This window comes from Battus philenor, unplaced genomic scaffold, assembly GCF_028537555.1.
Source record: "Battus philenor isolate CCGP_79_NKW_IND1 unplaced genomic scaffold, ilBatPhil1.0.hap1 SCAF_7, whole genome shotgun sequence".
NCBI classification, from domain to species: Eukaryota; Metazoa; Arthropoda; class Insecta; order Lepidoptera; family Papilionidae; genus Battus; species Battus philenor.
This window is the reverse complement of record NW_027181737.1, coordinates 15,505,771-15,529,843: the sequence shown is the minus strand read 5'-3', so window position 1 is coordinate 15,529,843 and position 24,073 is coordinate 15,505,771. Positions and strand designations below refer to the sequence as shown.

General features: G+C 33.1%; 1 protein-coding gene across 1 annotated transcript in view; it reads right to left on the bottom strand.

Moving 5' to 3' along the window:
- The window catches only part of LOC137931220 (QRFP-like peptide receptor), a 129,872-nt gene extending 108,191 nt beyond the window's left edge, over positions 1–21,681 (bottom strand). The window contains exon 1 of the mRNA XM_068774630.1: positions 21,482–21,681. Within this exon, the coding sequence (XP_068630731.1) occupies positions 21,482–21,681 (200 nt within the window). The remainder of the gene's footprint in view (positions 1–21,481) is intronic.
- Between the last annotated feature and the right edge of the window lie 2,392 nt (positions 21,682–24,073).

The window sequence follows — 24,073 nt, the reverse complement described above, 5'->3', positions numbered from 1 at the left end:
TAGTCGTACAACAAAATGCTCCGCCCGCCAGCCCGCTGATAAATGCGTATGCGGCAAACAATGCGAATTACACAACCGCCACCGTCAAATCACTCAACACACGTTTAGTGCTAAAAACAGAGTCTGACTCTGTGTTTGGCACTAAACAGTGTAACATAACTCCTGAAGATGCCCCGTGCATGTGCGGAAGTGGCTAAATATTGGTCCTTTTCTTGCTTAGGATGGACTTCCGCAAGGTAACGCCTGATTCCATAAAATATTAACGATATTTTCACTATTTAAGATTTAACTTAAGTTTAAATTCTCTCATTATTGTCACCGGAAGTCAACTTGGCTTGAATTTATTTACCATAGTGACATAGGCGTATAGATTTCAATACGTCGTATATAATTCCTAACATCTACTGTCAAATCCAACAAGGTAAGGTTTGAATGGGTTTGGCGTATTGTGTAGACATTTAATTAATTGCTTAGCTGTATTCAATAGAGCAAGCAAATTCACCCACCACCCTTGAAAATTTAAAAATACAATACACAGAATATTTTTATGTGGTTCCAGCTGATGGGGACTTCTTCTACCCCTATTTGTGTGGAAGCCGGGATTTTATTATTCTTTTATTAATTTTTTACGTTTCATTTTATATTACCATACTCTTCTTCGATGCATCACATTATCTATCTTTTATTCTTTCACTCTACAATTCTATCTCTCTTTCTCTTCTATTCTATCATCCATCCTCATCACTGCAGTTTGGTCTTTTTTATTACAGTTTATAACAGACTTTTGTTTATGAATTCTCTTATAGGTATATTTATCATAGTTTTAATACATCACAGTTTATTTAGACATAAGACCCCCAAATATATCTTGGTAGGCGAGTTGGCGATTGCAGTGTGATATTATGGTACGCAGAGAAACTGGTAACTTTTTTGTGAGTAGTGGCATTCCTATATAATTAATACACAATGTGTGAATTATATATGGTAACGCCGGAATCGAACCTTCGATCCACAATCGCTAGTCTCAATCCTTTTCCGCTGGGCTGTATATATATATATAGAGAGAGAGAGAAGGGAGGGGACCAGAAAGTAATGTCGTTTCTGTTTTACATTGATTTTTACAGCTCTGGTATTGAAAATTTGTATACTAGTTGGAAAAAGGTTGTCGATAACGACAAAGCTCTACCGCGAAGAGCCTTAACAACGTGCGAGCGTCCCCGTGCAACTGGTAGGCGTCCCACCAGCTTTTAGTTTCTAGTTTAAATATAGTTCACGGACCCTTCCGCTCCGTGAACTCATTACCGATGAAGCTGTAAAAGCCTTAGGGCTAACAGCATTAACATCTTCAGAAACAATAGATATTGTTGATAACGAAAGTAAATATATTGTCGATTACAGATAAAAACTTGTGTCGTAGTCGTGTGAATTTAACTTAAGAAAACGACATTACTTTCCGGTCCACCTAATATTAATATATATTATTAGCTATCTCGTTAGATTTTCTACTGTCAGAAATCATTGGGCCGTCGCATTATAATAGAAAAAAATAAATAAATAGTGATTTGAATTAAACGCTTTTAATTACTATGTCATATATTATTTCTAAAACTATCGATTTTTAGATATTGTAATATAAAATGAGATGTAAATTCACTCTTTCAAAGCTTTTTACTTTTACACCTATAACCAATCTCCTTGTTTAATATTAGATATACACAAAGGAGCAACTAAATTTGAAATAGTCACGTTTCTTACCCACCATTTACCACTCCTCGATACGTCTCATTACTTAACCTTATTAAAAATGGTAAAATGTTAATTACATCACGAATCTATTTCCACTGATTGAATTCCGTCTATATTACCTTTTCAACGAATAAAAAACATTTCAGGAAAATGACTGCGATCGTAGAAATCATCGACGTTGGAGTTTTTTTATTTTTATTTTACTTGGTATTTTTCTTCTTTAGATCAATTTTCTCCTCTCTATATTTCTTTATTCTTTCTGAAGCATATGCGATCCAAGTCAGTTTGATGTTTTTTTATTTATAATTGTATTTATAATTATATACTGTATTTATAATAAGTATATAAGAATAAATGCGGCGTGTGTAGGCCCGCCACTAGATGGACTGACGATATAGCCAAAACTGCAAGAGATTTTTTTCGTATTTGGTAGTAAAAGTTTGAAATAAAATCTCTTTGGTTGAATTTTTTCTATGTGGCTGGTTTTGACATGTGTTTTAAAAAAAAATAGAAACTTTTTCCCGCTATTATTCTTTTGTTTCCAGTCGTCCAAAATTATTTTTAAAATTTAAGAATGCGATACACGCCGCGAATAAAAATACATATATTTATATGTGGGATTGTCAAACAATAAAGGCGGCGCTCCCAAACACAAAACTTTAGATTACATCGACTTGACAGGTAAAACGTTTAAAAAATAAAAATGACAATTAAGGCACGTTTATGAAGCTATAAATAAATAAAAACTTTTAAAAATTTTTATCTTCAATACACACAAACACATATGTGTGTATATATATATACATTTTACTTTTTATTTACTTCATTTACTTACTTCATACGCATATATATATATATATATATATATATATATAAGTGTGTGTGTGTATATATATATATATATATATATTTACTTCTACTACTACGTTTTTTTTGCAACTTGTGTAATCGCGGACTTGGTGCAGACCTAACAAATAAGCTAGTGTGTTTATGTCATTATTAAAATTTAATTATTTAATACTGTATGATATGAAGATAATAAATATTATAATTACTTATAAACACATACTTAAATGGAAGATATAATATATACCTCTCTCTCTGTCTCGAATCTTCTTTTTAAACATACAACGGTTTACCGACTCCCTAATTCCAAGAAGTTTATTCTACAGCAAAACGTTTTAAACAAAAAAAGAAGAATTTACGAAGTCAGATGTAAAAGAAAGATAAAGTGGTAGAAGATTATTTGACGATCGCAGATTTCTCTCGTGGTTTTGTCGTTTGCGCTGTCTGAAAGTTTAATAAAAACTGCCGCTATACAAATCATACATACATTGTTTTTATGGCGTTAAGAAAAAATTGCGGAAAAGAGATATAAAAATAATTGTTTCTAGCGCACGCATTGTCGGAAACACATCGAGTTATATCCGGGGAAACATAAAAAATCGTGTAAATAATCGACATAGACTTGAACAATCGAATTACGTTACCTCTATCATTTTGGTCACTATACAAGATGATTGTAAATACGTGTAAAAGATTTTTTACGTGACCGCTGAAATAAAAAAAAATTCCAAGAAAAATTTAAAGTCACAAAAGAAATTAAGTTGTGATGTAGTTTAGGGAAAGGAAATATTTTTATGGACTATATCCAAAGCATTTGATTTCTTCCTCGCCTGTTTTTTTTTTATTTGTGACATACTGGTGGACAATGACAATTTTTTTCATAACTATTTATTCACATTCTGTTTTAATCTTTTTTATTTCCTCTTGCCTGACGTCAGATGATGACGTGATCTACATTGGTAAGTGCTTGCCTGGAAGAAACCTGTTAAGTCATAACTTGATGACTTCCAAGTTATAGTTGGTATGGAAGGTGAGGAGAGCAGTTTAGTCACGATGTCGTCAGTGACGTAATAAAACGAAACGAAACCTAATGACAAGATATTATTACATAAAAACAATAAACAAGAAATTGACAAATTGTATTGTTTAAAATAAAATTAAAAAAGGAATATTGAAGGAAAATAAATGCAAACAGTAACAAAAATTTCTAAGAGATGTAGCGAAGGATGGAAGGAGATAAGTAAATGAAATGTAAACGAATGCTGTGAGGATAAGAGAAAATTTGAAAGATGAAAGAAGGAAGAAAGAGAGAAAACGTGAAGGATAAAAGGAGGAATAAAGATAGAAAACGTGAAGGATAAAGAAGGAAGAAAGATAGAAAACGTGAGGGATAAAAGGAGGAAGAAAGATAAAAAACATGAGAGATAAAAGGAGGAAGAAAGATAGAAAATGTGAAGGATAAAAGAAGGAAGAAAGAAAGGAAACGTGGAGGATAAAAAGAGAGACGTAGATAGAAAACGTGAAGGATAAAAGGAGGAAGAAAGAGAGAAAATGTGAAAGATGGAAGCTTAAAAATAAAAATGTAAAATGAAATAGTTATTAATCATAATAGCCTTGTCCCTAAAATGAGATATGGGAACGAGAGTTCAGAACAAAAAAAAATATGTTGGCTGTAAATAAAGAGCCGGTAGATTGTTCCGCATATTGTCTGTTCGCACTATAAACGTCGTACCAAAACGTTCAGTGCAGTTTGAAGACATTTCAACCGTGTACGGATGTCGTGAATCCTTGCGTCTTGTTGTGTGATGGAACAAGAAATTTGAGGAAGTTACTGTTGCTCCGACATACACTCTCCAAATTGCAGTCTATACAACGATAAACTTACTACGAAGCTTAGCGCTAAATTTCTGTGTATATCTGATTGTAAGAAACCATGATACGGATACGTGTTTTCGGGATGTATATACAAATAAAAACATTTAATGGAATCAGGCGTTACCTCGCGGAAGTCCATCCTAAGTAAGAAAAGGACCAATATTTTGCCACTTCCGCACATGCAGTGGTAGTCGTGCAATGAAATGCACCGCCCGCCAGCCCGCTGATAAATGCGTATGCGGCAAACAATGCGAATCACACAACCGCCACCACCAAATTACTCAACACGTGTTTCACACCTCCACGGGGCATCTTCAGGAGTTATGTTACACCGATTAGTGCCAAACACAGAGTCAAAATACAATTAAACTTACAAATAAAAACGACAACCATTCATACAAAGTTCTGAACACAATAGAAGCTATATAGCTTGATATCATAAAACTATGAATACACAACGCTCTCTCCATTTATTGGACAAACATTGGACGACAGTGCAGCTGCAAATATTATACCGCTTAATATTTATGCAAAGCTGACAAAGAGGGGATATGCCAGTCGTAACTCCGGATCCGTACGTACGTCAAATAACTGCGGGCTTAAAATATATGAGTACTTTATAAATATAGTTTTACACCTAAATTAATCACTGTTTCACCTACCACAATCGAAAAACTTCCAACCTCAATTGCCGTCAATTGCACGAACATTGTGCCCCGCTCATTATCACATGAATCGAGCAATGAAGTTTTGTTTCAACTTTATCTTATATACTCTATAGAACTCTTTGGAAGCTGCCTCCATGCAGCGTCTTCTAGCGACTGATGTCCTTCGCTTACCTTAAAGGTAGCAAAAATTTATTTATAAATAGGCTACTGTAACCTTCGAATTGTTGATTCTATCGAGTAGAACCTGAGAAGAAACTCAATAGTTATCTCTATTGAGGCTTTTTCAAGTTTTTCCCGGGACAAATTGTGATTTTCTCATAGATCGTTTTGGTGAACTTTCTATGGAGTGACTTAACTCAAGGACCCCACGAGGGGACTTCGACTAGGGCTGTCAATTGTCGATACTCGCTTAATTTTTTTTGTATTATGCTGCGATAGCCCAACAATTGACAATTAGAACAATTTCTGTTGTACAAACAAAATCATATTACATCATCGGATGGCAGATATCAGTTTTCAAACAAGTATAATCGTGTAAGCAATTTCCTCGTGGAAAAGCCGAATCTTTTATTACGTTTGGAACGTTCATCCCGAGTCAAACGTCTGGCAGTGGATTGAATTCGATTTACTTCAAGCTTTCAAGTTATTTTCCGTGTTATGTAACTTGAATAATTTCCATTTCTAACCGGAAAAATTAGGTGTTTAATGCTTTTTGAAATATACATAATGATAACAAATTTATTTATTAATATTTTATCTATGTAAATAAAATAAAACCATATGTTTAAGGCTCTAATAATCAATTCGTTTCTTTCGTACTTTAATGAAGACACAAAGAAATTTATTATAGAGAAACAACATTAAGAAAATAGTTTAAATGATTTTCCTTTTCCATACAAACCACATAGGAATATAAACCACATTTTTCCAACCTCTAACTTTAACGTCAATGCAATGAAATAAAAAAATCAGTATAATAAAACATTACAACACATAATAACAATATTACATATAGCAGTGTATAAAATGGAAGACCTAAGTTGTCGCAGGAACCGAAATAGATGGAGTAACATCGCAAGAGATGTGATCACTGCATGATCAAGGTCATGATCTCCAGCATTGGGAAAGCGACGCAAGAAAAATGAGGAATATTAAGATATTAAATATATATGATATATTTACTCGAAAAATCTTTTAGGTGACCCTGAGGGCAATGTAGGGTATGCTCAAAGTTTCACTGCGAGATCAAATCACAGATTAGGATATCTGGAGAAGAACCAAAATCACAGACGTAGCTAGAAGAATTACACGTTTAAAGTGGCAGTAGTAGTTGGGGCTGAAAGGCACTCGAGGCGGGACCCTACAAGATCGATGGTCTTTGGGGGCGGCGTATGCCCTGCAATGTGCTTCAACCGGCTGAAAAGTCGTCGCCACCCGAGAACCTCCACCACTCCGAAAGTAAAGCCTTATTTGTTTAGTTTATAAGACAGATATGCTAAGAATTGAAAATACAAAATCTCTTATAACAGCAAGTGTTTGATAAGTCCCGTTCTAAAATAAGAAACCTCGGTGACCCCGTGTAGTTTTACTGAATTAAAGCACAGTGTAACACTGTACATAGTGTTTATTACATGAGTGAATGCGACATTTTATTCCACCCTCGTCACTAGTAAAACCACAAACCTAATTATGCTCTCTGACCTCGATGTACTTCAAGTCTTTCAGATTAAAAAGAGCGTATGTTAAGAGATATTTGTCATTTTTGTTAGGCTTTTGTATGTATCTTTTGAATGACGCATGTTGCCTTAGTACTTAATAATAAGTTTTATGTATCACGGTGAACTTAATTCCGAAAGCATTTTCAACCATTTAACCGTTTGGGCGGTGTAGAAATAAATTAATGAAGGTAGTTGTAACTAGTAAAAATCATAATAGACAATGAAAAGAAAAATCAAAATGAGAAGGAAAATAATAAAGTTGAAAACAAAATCAACTCATATAAATATACTTACTGCTTCTATATATAACTGTATATTTAATTAAATATACATATATATACCTACATCTTACTATTATAGGTATATATATATATATAATGTATGGATAAATGTACAATGGGCGGTCTTATCACACAAGGCAATTCCAGGCAATCATAGTATGAAAACAGAGGGATAAATAGCAAGTTGTTAACGTGTACATATAGACAAAACATATATATGTATATAGCATATATACTCATAATAAATTCAATATAACAGACATTTATATATAGAATAATAAATAAAAACAATAAACTGACTTGGATCGCAATTATCTCAGTAATAATAAAGAAACAGAGAAATTAAAAGAAATGAATTAAAAGATAAATAATTAATGGTCTACTTAATATTTATTAACAATGTTTTTAAAAATAAGTAGTCTTAGCGCGTCTTATATTCAGCGGTAACTCATTTCACAAACGAACGGAGTGTGTGGCAAAATATTTGACCGTGAACAAAGTAGAATGCGCTGGAATTTTTAATTTTAGATTCTCTGATGTTATATCTATATATAAAACATATTTAAATACATATATGATTAATATAAATATATATATGTTGATTTTTAAACAATGTTTTCCATCAATATTAGATTATGTCATTTAGAATCTGACTATCATCATCATTGATATTCATAGGATGATGATCACAGATTTCCAACAGGACTGGTAGGAATCGCCGTGCATGTTGCGACAAACTTATCCTTTACTATATAATAAATAGTAAAAAACAGTAAATAACAAATAAAAATATACCCATTACTGAAATTAAACAAATAATGCCGGTGTTTTAAAATGACAAAGCTGAAAATTCTTTTGTAAATATCTAAATACCGTCCACGGGGATGTTGTGCACTCCGAAGTTTATCTCCGTATTAACATGTCGTAAAACAAGAAGAATTTATGTTTATCTCATTACATTCCAAAGGGAATTAATAATTTCTTTAAAGAATAAGAAATATATTTACTGATATTTTTATTTATATGCGCTTTTACCTCATCGATAACTTTAAAATTATAAACAGTAAGCTGAAGAGAAAAAATCTGGCTAGAAACTTATTAGTAGCTCTTTTAAATGAAATTTAACAATTATTCATTTGTATATTATAATATCAAACATGTAAATGAGTCAACAAACCAAGTTCAACACATTTCGATCAACCAAAAACTCTTGAATGCTATAATGAGATATATTTAATAATATACTTTTAATTTTAGATTGAAAATTAATAAACGGAAGGTCTAAAATATCTTTTGAAACTTTACTATACACCCAGACCGATCGAGGATTGAATCGCGTACGAAATCAAAATTTTGGCATTTTTTTTAATTATCTGTCATTATTTTACTATAAAAGATTTTTAAATAAATTTTTGCCTATGTAAGGTTAATATCATCATCATAATAATTTCATTTCAATTACGCAAATGACGCTGCTGTTCATCCTCTGTAAACTTATTTGTGAACAAGACAATCCGGTATAATTAATGCACAAAGTGTGAATTATGTAAGATTGAATCCCAGGAATCGAACCCGCGATCGCAAGTCTCAGTCCTCTATCGCTGAGCTACCGCTGCCCAATGTTTTCAGTTATAACAAACATTTTTAAAGATTTTACAGATTTAATCGCACATAAAATATAGCCTTCGTGTATTTCAAAAACATGATAAACAATGTCACATAACCTTATTCAACTTTAAGTTTATTTCACTATACAACCGATATTAAGTAACTTTCAACCCTTCAGTGATTTGAATCCAATAATTCCTTTTGTAAACAAATATCTCAGCTTTAATTATTAAACTTCTAAAACCTTATATTTCATATCAGTGAGCTCATGTTTTATTTAATAAATATATGTTAATTTATAAGAACCTTTCTCGTGTCTTAACTAAAATATGAAAAAAATATCTGTTCTCTAAATTTGTGTTTAACAACTAATTAGTCGATTCATAATTAAAGTCGTTTCACTCGTAAGACATTATATATGACACAAGAAGAGATCACGACATTTAAAATTAAAGCAGAGATAGGGATAGCACGAACAAAGAGATACGTAAACATTTTTAAAACGTACAAATTTAGAAATCATTAATGTCTAATATATATATATGTGTTTAAATAACCATGATCATCGTGAATACAACTCAAGTGACGCCCACAACTGGACATAGATCTCTCTTATAGATTTTTAATAAGACTGACTTAAAACGACTAACTTTCAGTGCCTTACAACTTTAACAAAACTTTAATATATTGGCGGTTGATTTCTATTTATAAATACAATTTTTATAAATGTATAATTTATTTTCGATTTATTTATTTATCTGAATTTATAAGAAATTCAATACATATATATGTTTTATAAATATTACGTAATATTCGTTAGATATGCATTTAATATTTCAAATGTCGGAAACATTTCACCGCAAATAACCGAAGTAGAGATTTACACTCCATTGAAATTCTAAATTTAATATTGACATACGGATTAATATCAATTCTGTAAGTAATATACATGCAGCAAGAATATTTTATTGAATAGAAAATGTTTTGCTGTTAAAAGTAAATAATATATGATATTCTTAAATAAAAGTTAATAAAAAACTATTCACAATTTATAGATTTTCAAAATCTTCTTATATGTTAAAAATTTAACTGTATCAAGTTATGTATATATATGTGTGTGTGTGTGTGAGTGTATGTATAAATTACTTAATTTTTCAGCCCACTGCAAAGCAAAAGCTTCCCTTTAAAGACATCTATGTGGGGATGTACATACCATAATCACCACGATTGACAGGCGAGTTGGCGATCGCAGTGTGGTATTATGGTACGCAGTGAGAGAGCCCCATTTTTCATGTCTCGCATTCCCATCCATAAGTTGTCTGGTAGAGAACACCACTAGCAATAACACCGCCACTTGTACTCTGTATATTTTTTTAGTTATTATCTATGGTGTACAATCAAATATAAATAAACAAATAATGTGCTGCACTTTCTTGCTTATCTCACTTTGTAATTTTGACTTTGTGTGTTTTTTTTAATTTACAACTTTTCTTATATACACACAATTAACTTTTCTCTGAGGGAATTAAGGGATAATAGGAGAAAGGAGATCAAGAAAGAGATTTAAAAGAAATTAAAAGAGACAAGTGCGTACTACACATAAAACGGTTTAGTATAGAAAAACATGCTTTTAAATAGCTGGTGATAAATCTCTACTAATAGTATGACCCAGAAACCCTTTAAACTTTTTGTTTTTAAAACTATCAAATGGACTTTTATAACGGAACGTAAAATGATATTTATGGCGTATTAAACACTGAACCGTGATAGCGCAATGGTTGTAGTCTTTGAACGTATATTAGTGGATTCAATTTCCGACGGTACTTCACTTTGAATTGTCAAACTTGACCCTTTCCTTACACAGTAAATGAAAATATCTAAATGCTATCTTAGTACGTTGATACATACATAATGTACCTATTTTTTTAGTAAAAACTTTTTTATACTTTATAGGCGAAGCATTTGACCCCTGATGATAAGCGATGACGAGGTCTACAATGCTATATGCTTGCTTAGAAGAAACCAATTCACTCTTGTCTTCAATACTCCCAAATTAAAATTGTCTGGAACAATGACGCTGGTAGATTGTTACATTCTTTGTCAGTTCTCACTATAAAAATGGTGTAAGTGCACGTGAAATTTAACTGTGTAGGAATATCGTGAATGTATATATATATATATATATATATATATATATATATATATATATATATATATATATATATATATATATCGCAATATTATTATGATTATTTCATTCATAAGATGTCCAAAACTAGACATAGGCCTCCCCTATAAATTTTCAAAATGATTTGCTGAATGAATGAAAGATTCAGGAGCGGAAACCCCAAATCCACAAGGTAGACAGATGACAGGATGCGAGTTGAATTCATCCAGACTCAGAGGGAATCTACGAAAGAGGCTTATGTCCAGTGATGATTTCCAACAGCTGGTAATGATGAACAAAGAATATTTTAAGCCATTGTCTCGTATAACAGTTTATTGTTTTTAAGATATACGCTTAAAACTGTTTAAAACGTAATGCAGAATTCACTGCAGTATAAATTCAGCATAGATAACGGCTAATATTTCGTCATATTATAATCCGATTAAAAAGTATTTTATAATTACTTCATTCAAAAAAGTCGCTCGTGAATTCGAAAGTAAATAAATAGATAGATGATATATGTATAATTCCGACTGTTATATATAAAAACTTTTATCTTTTATAAAGTTTTAATTATTACGAATTTATTAAAGAGACAAAGAAGCTAAAGAAATATACAGTGTTGTACAGGAAATTCTAGATTATTTTAAGGAAATAATTAAAATAAATAAATTGCCTGAAAATAAACCTACCTGTGCCTTTGACCATAGAGATGTGGTCGCCCACGGTGGGCCTTATAAGAACGCTCATCGACAACAATGGAGAAAGATATACTTGGAGATTTGTTGCGACAAAGAATTAGAAATGTGACCATCCGCTGAAGATGTAAAGTCAACGACACATGGCAGATCGCTAGTGCAAACGATGGTCGTTTGAGACAGGAAGGTTCTAGAAAGACGACCACGAGGTAGACACGGAATTGGTAGGCTCCCAGGAACATAATTACGTATACCTTAATTTCGTATAACATAGTGAAAATTTATATATGTTTGTCTATGTTAGCGCTCTGCACTGGCCATATTTATGCTGTCTCATATCTTAACATTAATAACTGAATGAAATAAGAAAAATAAAGAATTAAAAATATTAAAGAACTCTCTTAATAATAATAATAAAAGACACGAAATGTTTATATAAAACTCATTGTGCCCCGCGAAGAAAAATGTTAAGTTTATTTAGTTTTTTTTTTTCGTTTTTATTTTAAATATATGAGCTGACCATGAATTTAACAATTCTCATATATTCTTATGTCACCCACGATTCGGAACGACATTCGTTCGCTGTTTTCTTTTCAACTCAAATCAGTATGAACTGTCTAGGCCAGTGATTCCCAAAGTGGTCTATATCGACCCCTAGGGGTCTATGACAACCTGCAAGGGGTCTACGTCAGCGAAAAAAAATTTGAGGGTCCATGAAATGAAAATGGGGGTCCACGATAGTGGATCTCAACACATACAGAGTTCAATTTTTAAATCTTACAACCCCGTGAGGTAGATATCACTTTGATCTTATCAAACAATCAAAAAGTTTTAACTAAAACTGATCATTAACTATATGATGACTGAAGCAGTGTTCAAATCATGAAAGATATTTCACAACAGTTTACTTTGAAATAGAAATTAATGGTATCAGGCGTTACCATGCGGAAGTCCATCCTAAGTAAGAAAAGGACCAATATTTAGTCACTTCTGCACATGCACAATTTTATGAACACAAAAAATTATATGTTAAGATTTTAAAATGTTTTCTGTATAAAACATTTTGATATCTCTATTCAACATACCACTTTCTAATTGTATTGAAAAATCTATTTTTTATCCATATCATATAAGGTATCTGAGGTCCACTGTTGGACTAACGCCCCCATAAACTTCAAATAGAACCTTCTAAGTCATCTGTACCATGTGCTTGAACATCTCCATTCGAGCACCTTATTTTTTATTGGCTCTCGTTAAATATTTCAACTAGTATTTTACAAAGTTTATGTCAACCACATTAAAACACGTTTGAGTGCACACATAAATTTTATTAATAAATTTTTTCACTGGCATCAAATTAAAATTTAACCGACTGCCCACATCAAAGAATCTTTCCCGACCTTGCCCCGTACAGATGGTATGAACTCTTTGAACTACAATTCGGGGTAACTTACAGTTTAACTGGTTTCAAATTATACCTTATGAATATAAAGATACAGCTGTAACACGCCATCATGTCAGTGATGTAGAAAAAAAAGTCATATGCGCGAGTTGGATTTACTTCAATATTTGGAAAAACAATTCATAAAGTGTACCGATATAAAATTAAATAATATCTACAACTTCATTCTTTATTACATTAGAATATATACAGGGTGATTGATTAAAAGTGTAAAAACTATTACACCTATTTCCAATAAACCCGTACAATGTGTTTAAACAAAAATATATTATATTAATTTATTTTTTCTATTGCAATGTGATAGACCAATAACTTTTAGCAGAACAAAATCTATAGAGACAGATAGTACACAAGAATTCATTTTAATAACGCTTTCTATTACTACATTCGCCATCTTTTTGGCCCAAAGATATCTATGGGAAGATATACCATAATCGCCACGATTGAATGCGATCGCAGTGTGGTATTATGGTATAAAGATGTCACTGCTATTCATCTTCTGAAAACCTGCTTGTGATCATTTGCAATCATATAAAATTAATTCACAATGTGTAAGTTGCATCCCGGGAATTGAACTCGTATCAGTAAGAACTGAACTACTTTTTCGTAAACCATTTTAAATATACTAAAGGGCTAGCGATTAAGTTGAACGGATTTTAAAAAATCATCGAAATAAATATACAAGCCTTACGAAGTAAAATTTATAATGCCTTTGCGAATATTCGTAGAGCTTGGCTAAAACAAGGCTCTTGGGGTACCATAAGAAAAATAAATCCTTTTTCGTTATCATTTTTCCAATAAACCTTTCATTTTCCTTTACAACCCTTTCGTACTGAACGTATATACCGAAACATGTCGAGACATCTTACTGACACCAGATTCTGTTATTGTATGTTTTTAAAACGACGCTCACTGCAAGGTATAGGCCTCCTTCAAAGATATATTTATATATATATATATATGGAAGGCAGGTGAATTGGCGATTGCAGTGTGGTATTAAAGTACAGAGGACGCTGCTGTCCATCCTAAAAAAACGTATTACCAGTGACAATCCTATATAATTAATGCACGAAGTGTGAATTATATAAGATTGTATCCTAAGGATCGAACCCGAGACATACGACCGCAAGTCTCGGGGCTGACGCCGATCTACCTCTGATATTTCATTCACAACTTGTATTAGTAATAAGCAAGTTAATAATAGTTATCTTTTTAATTTAAATTGTAGAGTACATTGCTCTTTGGTCGTAAAACGGAATGTCTTAGTTGTATTATAAAAGTTTAATGTAACTCATTTGTATTTTTATAAACATTCCAACTTGTAATTGTCCTATAGACAAAGTCACACTCGTTTAAATGAAACGATCCAACGCTGCCTTTTACGAGGCGAGCAATAAAAAATGCAATTTAGCGTTTGTCACTTAGTGTAGTTCTTTTATTCTAAATTATTAAAAAGAAACTTTAATATAAATTTTAATATATAATTCACTGCGTCCTCGTGCATTAATTTGTTTTATATACATACATATATATATATATATATACATAGAAGACAATTTCTCTTGACTATGTAGGTATATGGTTCAAGTAAATAATAATGCGTTCTTCTGAAAACAGAATAACGGCATCTAAAATTTATTATTTAAATTTTTGCTTGCTTTTAGAAGTTAATTCTGCAATATTTTAAAATGATCACTTTAACATCTCAAATACCAACTGTTTTACCGACCGGCGACCGCAATGGACGCCATCATGACACGATTAATAACAGCGCCATCTATGATGTGTCAAGATTAAACATCCACTGCTTTACCGACATTAAACAAGCGCGGCATAATACAAAATAGAAATATTAATGTAATTCATATAAACATTTGCAGAAGATCACCGACATAACTCGAAGATATACTCGTCTGAAATGGCAGTGGGTTGACCCACATTACTTATCCAACCGATGGTCGCTGGGATCAGCTACAGCATTTTTTTAGGTTAAAATATTCTTGAGAGTTACCATTCAAATCCAAATGACTGTAGTCTTTGTGAATACGTGATTAAACATCCTTCAATCACTACTGGATATCATCTTCCTCTCCCTGGAGAAGGAACGACGTGTTCGTGGTAACTAACCTGTTAGTCGAGTATATTTGTATCTTACAGTGGGAAAGTCTCAAGGTTGAAAAGAGAGGATAGAAGAAATCTACGCTTGATGCTTCACTGCGAGATCGAATTAGAAATGAGGAGGTCCATTGTAGAACCAAGGTCATCGACGTAACTCCAAGAATTAGTTGTCTGTGGTAGCAGTGAGCGGAGAAAATTAAATTTCTCGAGTGACGATAAGGCGCCGCTAGACGCAGCCTGAATATACCACTAGGAGGACCGACGATTAAGTTAAAATTGCGTGTTGTCGCTGGAAACGGAACGGGTGAAGTTGGTGATCTTTTGGGGTGCCCTATACCTTGCAGTAGGCGTATATCGGCTGACAGTGTTTTATATTGAACACCAAAAACAAAATTTTGATTCAATTTATTATAGTTCTTATATAGCCTGCGATATTTCAACTAGTGCTCTAACATTATTTTGTTACGTAAGAAAAGGACCAATATTTAGCCACTTCCGCACATGCAGTGGTAGTCGTGCAATGAAATGCACCGCCCGCCAGCCCGCTGATAAATGCGTATGCGGCAAACAATGCGAATCACACAACCGCCACCGCCAAATCACTCAACACGTGTTTCACCCCTCCACGGGGCATCTTCAGGAGTTATGTTACACCGATTAGTGCCAAACACAGACTCTGTGTGAAACACGTGTTGAGTAATTTTATTGTAATTTTTTAAAGTGCATTTCATTGCACGACTACTACTCCATGTGCGGAAGTGGCTAAATATTGGTCCTTTTCTTACTTAGGATGGACTTCCGCGAGGTAACGCCTGATTCCATTTAATTCATTCCCTCATTATGTTAAAGGCATATAAAATGATATTAGATAGCCCACGTGAGGGCGTGGGTAGTGTGACAAGTAGACGGACATCTGCTGATCAATAGTAATAAAAGTAAGTGAAACTCTTCACGTCTAAGCACTTATGGCATAAAGAATGCAAGTTATAAAGTATTTATGTGAAACACGCGAAAGCTCCTTAAAAACTAATGCAAGAATCTTCTGATACTTCAACGTAAGGTGCTTTTCAATAAGAACAACATTACTAAAAATTTATATAATAATTATATATATGAATAATCGTAATTAATTTTTGTTAGATAGATTTGTTTTTAATATTTAATTTTAGAATGGGAATTTATCCGTGTTGGGACATGTCAACGCCATTGTTACTATAAGGTTTCGCCAATGCAGCATTATATATATTTTTTTAATTATACAATACAAAAGTACCTCTAACATGGTCTGAGCCTTTTTAATTCTAGTTAACAATTTCTAGACGGGGGGGGGGGGAATCCTCATCGGACGCCTGGGAATGGAGGGCCCAGGCAGTGTCAGACTTTTACTGACTAAAACCCCCCACCGTCGGCTCTGTTACAATTAGTATCTAATTATTTTGCTTATTTCCTAATATTCTTATACTATTAATTCCTATTTATATTACACTTAGGCAGCATTATATTATCATTATAGAGACAACCGAGTTGAAGACCTGCACATGTCGCGTCTTCTGGCGATGATGATCTGGGATAATCACCACTCGAACCTTTCGACCCAACGACCGTTGATTGCACAATGTGATCCACCCTCTACCACTTGAATCGATCACCTATATACGTCGAATGCGTTGCTAAGCACGAACCTGAGAGGAACTCTTCTTATAGGGAGAAAAGTTATAAGCTTTCCTAATACTATATAGATATAACTCCGAGTATATATATATATGTGTATGTGTGTGTGTGGGTGCGTGCACGCGCGTGTGCGTGTGTGTGCGCGTGTGCGTGTTTGCGTGTGTGTGTGTGTGTGTTTGTATTCAAAAATGAGCTCCGCAAAAGAACCAAAGTCACCGACGTAGCTTGAAGAATTGATCGTATAAAATGGCAGCAGGGGAGGCAGATCGCTTATGCAACAATCGACAATTAAATTCGGAAGGTTCTAGAGCTGCGACCACGAACCGACAAGCAAAGATAGTTAGGTAGCCCCTCCCCCCCCCCGCTATTTCCGACAATGCAGTTAAGGTCGCTGTATGCATTCCGCATAAGACCGGTCATCGAGGCGGTCTTTGTTGGAGGCTTATGCCTTGCAGTAGTCGTCTGTTGGCTCCTATGATGGTTGCGACGATGATAGATGGTATATAAAGAATCCAACCCGTGCTCTAAGCACGTCTTTAATTTTATTTTTTTTATGGCCCCCGCTATTGGGCGCCTCTTGTTCCCCCTATCTTTTGTGGGACAGGGACTTTACGGGAATATTTATTTAATTATTCACATCTTTTTTATTTTCTTTCTCTTCATGTATACTTCTTAAGATCTTTCATTCAGTTTTCTTACACATTTCTCCTTTCATTCTCTTTCGCTCTGTGACCTTTCATTTCTCTCTCGTTACACATTACATTTTATATGTTTTATTTCTGTTTGTTTACATTAATATCACATTTTATCACATTTACATTTCTTGTTATCCATTTACATTCCTATTATTTTCTTTACTTTTTGTTTTTGTTAATCACTTTTTTAATTATTTGTTTACGATATGCGAGGAAGTCGTCTTTGGTCTCTTTTTCGCTTATCAGGAAGGCTCCTCCCTGATTTTAACGCTTGACCGGCACGTAAGCACGTAAGACGCAATCCTTAACCATTAAAACACGTAAAAAGATAAAAACAAAGGAATTTGAATAAATGATTAAGCAAAATGTCCCTGTGCACCCAAGACAAGGGTTGTACGAGAAGTCTCTAATAGAGGGAGTTAAAAGACCGCTACAACACTGCTCAAGATGGCTGCCTCATTATTTGATTACAATAGTTAATATTCCACCTTATAGCAGTAGATTGTTAAAACTTTATCTCTGGTTAAATTTCAATTTACTAATAGATTTACTAACTTCGCAGACAATGCAATTATAAAAGCAATTAAAATTCACTAATAGGCCTTTAATTTTAAACAATTGTTGTTGTTTAGCAACTATTTTGTATATATAATAAGTCGGGGGGAAAGCATCTTTGCATTTTATATGAAAATTCTAGACACATTTTTTCAAATTTTATTTACATTTAACTGTTATATTAAAGCCTTGTCTTTTCAATCTTTATATACGAAGCTGAGGATTCTGGGTTGACCAAAAATCGACGCCTTGAAGTTACTAGAGGCAGATCCTCAAAGAACTCAACATAAAAGAGAAGTTATTGTTGACTATGTAAATACGTACCCACAAATTCTTTAGACATATCAGTTGCTAGGCAAATTGCAAGCTATTGGATGCTCTTTAACAAGATGGAAAAATCTCAATAAAACTGCCACTAAAAATATATTGAATGAACGCTGTCATTCCTTCTAAGATCGAGCTACATGGCAACTATACTACTGAAATCAAAAAGTAGGATGAAATTATAATTTTAAATCTTCCCTGCATTACGAAAGCAGGAAATTTTTTTTCTAGATCGCTTGGACTATCTATAAAATTTTCCAGTGGTTTACCAAACGATTTAATTATCTCCGTGTTACACGTGTTCTTGTCAAAAATTTTAATTTTGTTAAACGCATCACGTCTCGATTGATGCCAAAATCGCTGAATTTTTAAGAAAAAAAGGGACATACACTCGATTCGAGCGTCGGAAATAATACCAGGTCGTTTTGACACAATGGAGTAGATAAAACCAAATGGAAAAAGGTCTTGAAGGCTACATCTTGAAAAGACTATTCCGACTGTTTTGAGGTATGACAAAAGTGTGTTTTATATGACGAGGATTGTTTTGAAGGTGATGAAATTGATTTAGAAGAATTAATAAAGAAATTATATGTTATAAAAAAAGTTCACCTTACTTTTTTATATACATACACTCAGGTGGCATTTACTTATTTACTTAGTATCAGGAAAGGTTTAAATTTTAATTTTTTTTTCTCTTCATAAGAACTGTTCTGGTGTCTTCAACAAGAGCAGCTGGGTTACCAGAACCGACCAGGGAATGACCACGATCATTCTGACAAGAGTGTACGAATGAGAAGTGGATTGTATATAGGCGCCATTTTGTAAGAAGTGAAATGACTCCGTTACAGTAAAAACATTATGGCAATCTTATCAACAAAATTTTCAACTCACGTCTTTTATAGCAATTCCTAGAAATATCTCAAAAGAACCCAACTTGTTTAAAAATACAATCACATCGATCTTTATTAGGTGCTTAAATTTGAGATAAATTACGAAAATTAAAAACCCATTTTGATCTAAAAATAAATCACAACAGTTTTATTTTAAAATCGTTTTACCCAACTACCATAAAACAGCATATAAAAGAGTTTATTTCTCTAATCCTCACTCCAAACGCACTACGCCAACATCAACACTGTGATCAGGTAACCCTCGTCTTCACTGCATCCACCTCCATTGGAGTATCAAATGAAGGTTCCGAAACATGAATGATTTAGTTTTTTATTCCCTATTTCCATTGATATAAACTGATTACTAGAACTTGCAAACAGTTGTTTCAGCCCATACACGCCCATTTCAAAGCACAGGCCTCCCCCAAATTATGATAGCATACGCAGAAGATGCCGCTGCCCATCCTCTGGAAACTTATTTAAGCAATGGTAATCCTATATAATTAATGCACAAAGTGTGAATGTAAGATTGTGTCCCGGGAATTGAATACGCGACTTACGATCGCGCTGTATCTAAATATATGGACTTATCTTAAAAAACTTATTTATTTTTATAAAATAATATTATATATATTTACTTGTTCTGTCATTGTTTGACCATAAATCATTAAATGTTCTCAGTGAGATAGTTATATGGTAACAATTGTAACTAATTTTATATGTCTAAGCTAAGTTTGTACTTTCTTACTTCCTTTTGTTACTGTTCATCTCCAATAAAGTAAATAGAATTCCTCTCATACTGCAAGGAAATAATTAAAAAAGTAATACAAAAAAATAAAAATTAAAGAAAATAAGAAAAATTTTAAATAGACAATAAGAAAAAATGTGATAAAATGTAACTCAAAATGTGATATAAAATGTAAACGAAAAGAAATAAAGATAAAATGTAACATGTAATGATGGAGGAATGAAAGGTCACAGAGTAAAAGGGAAAGATAGCAGAAATGTGGCATGAAAGAATAGATTGAAAGAATATGTGAAGAACGAAAGGAGAGAATGGAAATAATAAATAAAAAGCCCGTAAAGTCCCTGTCCCACCAAAGATAGGGGTACGAAAGGCCCCCAATAGCGGGGGCCATAAAAAAATAATAAAGTAAATAAGTATTGACAAGAGCTTAAAGTTCAGGATTATACCAAGGCTTTATTTTTGAACAGACCTGATTTGTTGAGAGCACAAGGAGAGGAATGCAGAGGAACGTTAGTTCACGCTGACCTCTGGTCTCTCACTCTACGAGCACCTGACGCAGGTCTTTCATCCCTCCTTCTTGCTGCAGCATACCCAACACTTGCCACAACTTATTATTCTTTCCCGTTCAAATCGCTTTGTTTTCACTCTTTCGATCCGAAATATAATCATACGAATATATATTTAAATATATATTTAGTCCCTTTTATATCTAAACTTCTTATTCTCTCTTCTTATTATGTAAACTTTACTAGAGGTTTTTTTTTTACTTAGTGATAATTTATTAGAAGGTTTTTTAATTTCATTTTATTTATTACAACAACCAAGTTTGTTTTAATAAGGTTTTTTAAAGCGATGAATTGGCGGATGTTGTTTATTTGAATTTGTATTTCAATGTATGTATTTTTTTTTCTTAATTATCTATATATATTTTTATTTATTAATTATATTTTTTCTTAATTATATTATTATTAAATATTAAGGTACAGAAATAGTCGCGGTACGTGTTATCCTGTCTAGATCCGATACGTAGCCGAGTAAGGTTTGCTATTGTTGTAACTTTAACTATATAATATGTTACTTGAAATAAATTTAATAATTAATTTTCTTGTAATGTAGTCGTAAATGTAAACACCCTATACACCTTTTGTCTTTATGTAGTTCTCTTAGTTTTCAGAATAGTAAATTTAAAAAAAAAACGTATTAATTTCCATCAAGTTTAATCTGTACTGATGCTACACTACTAAAAAACTAAATGTATACTACTATCTGTAAATAAACGTACAACCGAAACCGCTGTACCGCGCCTAGGGTATGGGCACGGCGGAAAGAGGGGGAATAACGACCGCGCCGTTCACTCAGACGTTTTTGTTATATCATAACAATAGACTGAATAATCTTTAACTAAACTTACCTCCTCATATACTGGAACTTGACGACGACGAATATAAGCAGTGTGTTGGCCGCGAGGGAGGCGGCAAGCACCGCCACGTATAGCGTGATGATGACCAGGTCAGCTCGGTGAAACACCTCCAGGTCCTCGGGCACGCCCCACTGCTGTGATTCATTCCACGGCAGGTTCCGCCACGATCCGTTTAGGGTTCTTAGCGGCATTTTTACATCAACACTACACCGTTTTACACTGATTTATTATTTATATCCTAAAATATTTAATGACGAATCCTAAGTGTTTTAGTGTTTTGACTTATACACGAGCCATATCTAACCATAAATCACACGTAATAAGATATCTTAGGAAGTTTTTTTTTAACTTCTTATCTTTGGTACAAGATTATTTAATGACATTACATAGTACACACTATTGCTTTACTAATACTCTTATACACCACACGGATCTATTGCAGATCAATAGAAATTTTATAACACATACAAACAATCTGTCAGAATTGAACCTAATATTTTTGTTGCTGTTTATTTATTATATATATTTAATCACATTTAATTAACAACTTCAAAAAACGAACACATATTTTAATTACATAACTTAATTAACGAACGAATAATTTTAAATAGAACATAATCATTTAAACAATTCACTTATTACATTGAAATTTTACGAATTTATATTTCAATGTCGAAAACTTTGAGACGCGAAAGCTTCCGACGCCTCACGTCTGTATCGCCTGACATCAAAGGCGCAACTGAAAGCGTACTGAAGTTTTCTGAAATATTATTTATTGTATAACATTTTACTACATAAAATTGAGTGAATAATCACTCTTTGTCCAGTTATTTCTACAACATTTCCAACTAAAAATAATATGCTAAGTTTTTTTTTTTTTTAAATTACAGACAAAGACCATAGTTAATTAAATAAAGGTGTAAAAACTTGGGAAAAGGTAATATGTAACTAATTCATTGTTCGTTGACATATAGTAATATGACAGTTGTCTCGTAATATATTTAATATAACACATTATTTTGCGACATAATTTAAATAATAACAGATACAAGTTATTTACAAGAACTCAAAATAAACTCTTACTCCTAAATATTGTCTTCAAAAAGCTAAAAAATTCCTGCTAAATCCTTCATGGGTTCGTATATATAACAAAATTACCCTAAATATAACCTTCCGTTTCTTAGTTTTAAATCTAAAATTAAAAGTATATTAATAAATAAATCTTATTATAGCATTCAAGAGTTTTTAGTTTATCGAAATGTGTGGGACTTATATGACTCATTTATATGATTGATATTATAATGTACACATGAATAAAATTGTTAAATATAATTTAAAAGAGCAACTCTTGAGTTTCTAGCCTGCTCTTTATAAACCACAGTGTTCCGATCCGGTGGTAGCTTTCTGCTTATAATGTTAAATATAATAAAACATAAATAATTTCTAAAAATTTTGCTTTTGTAAGTATGCATTTAAGAATTGTTAATTTGTCTCTTTCTCCTTGCTGTCTCTCTTTCTCTTTCTCAATTCTGAAGTTCAAAGCCTATTAAGATTTTCAAAGGTTCGTGGATACAGGCGGATTCCAACCTATGTAGTCTTCCAGACATGAGTTCAACAATTATTCGTGTGTCTCTTTCCTATTGATCTCTTTCTTACCTTTCTTACCTCTCTTACCTTTTTGATACAAATATTATTTCATGATATCGATTCCGATAAATGGACACCCGTGTGGTGTCATATGCAATAGTCATAAATTATTATACTCGTTATAAACAGGATATATAACTGAAGCGTCCAATTACAGAGATGCGATGCGATTCACGTCAGCTAGTTAAAAAATAACCGCTCATATAGATACGTAACCTCGTCCTTTAGACATTATAATAATAATAAAGCTTTATTTTATTTCACACAAATGACTTAAAATTCTTCTTCTTCTTCTTCTTCCTTCCCTTTTCCCTTTATTTGGGGTCGGGTCTCCTTATCAATTTGCGCCAGGCCACTCTATCCTGGGTTGTCCCTGCATCAAGTTGAAGGGTTTCCAGTTCCTTTCTGATATTAGACCACCACGTAGCTTTTGGACGCCCTCTCCCTCTTGGGATGCCCTCTCCCTCTTGGGACGCCCTCTCCCTCTTGAAACAAATGACTTAAAATAAGTAATTTTTTTTAAATAAAAGTTTTGATAATTTTGTACTATTTTTGTGGACACCCTTAGGGTAAAAGCCTTCTCCAAAGCTTTCCATTTCTCTATCCTTGGCAACTTGGAACCACCCGTTACCTGCCATAACCATGATCTCGTCAGACCATCTGGCATTAGGTCTGCCTATCGCTCTGGTACCTCGTGGTCCAGTCCATTTTATATTGCTTTTCGTCTCCTTTGCGTCCACCTGTTGTCGGCGTACCACGCCACGTGACCTGCCCAGCTGCACTTTCTTTAGAAGGAATAAGTGCATCTGGTATAGACCTTTTTTTCGGATGGCTGTATTACTATGCCTTACCGACTCTTCAGAACATTACAGTAAATAAAAATAGAAATGTAACATCTTTCTCTAGGCTTAATAAAAATAAGTAATTACTTTTTAA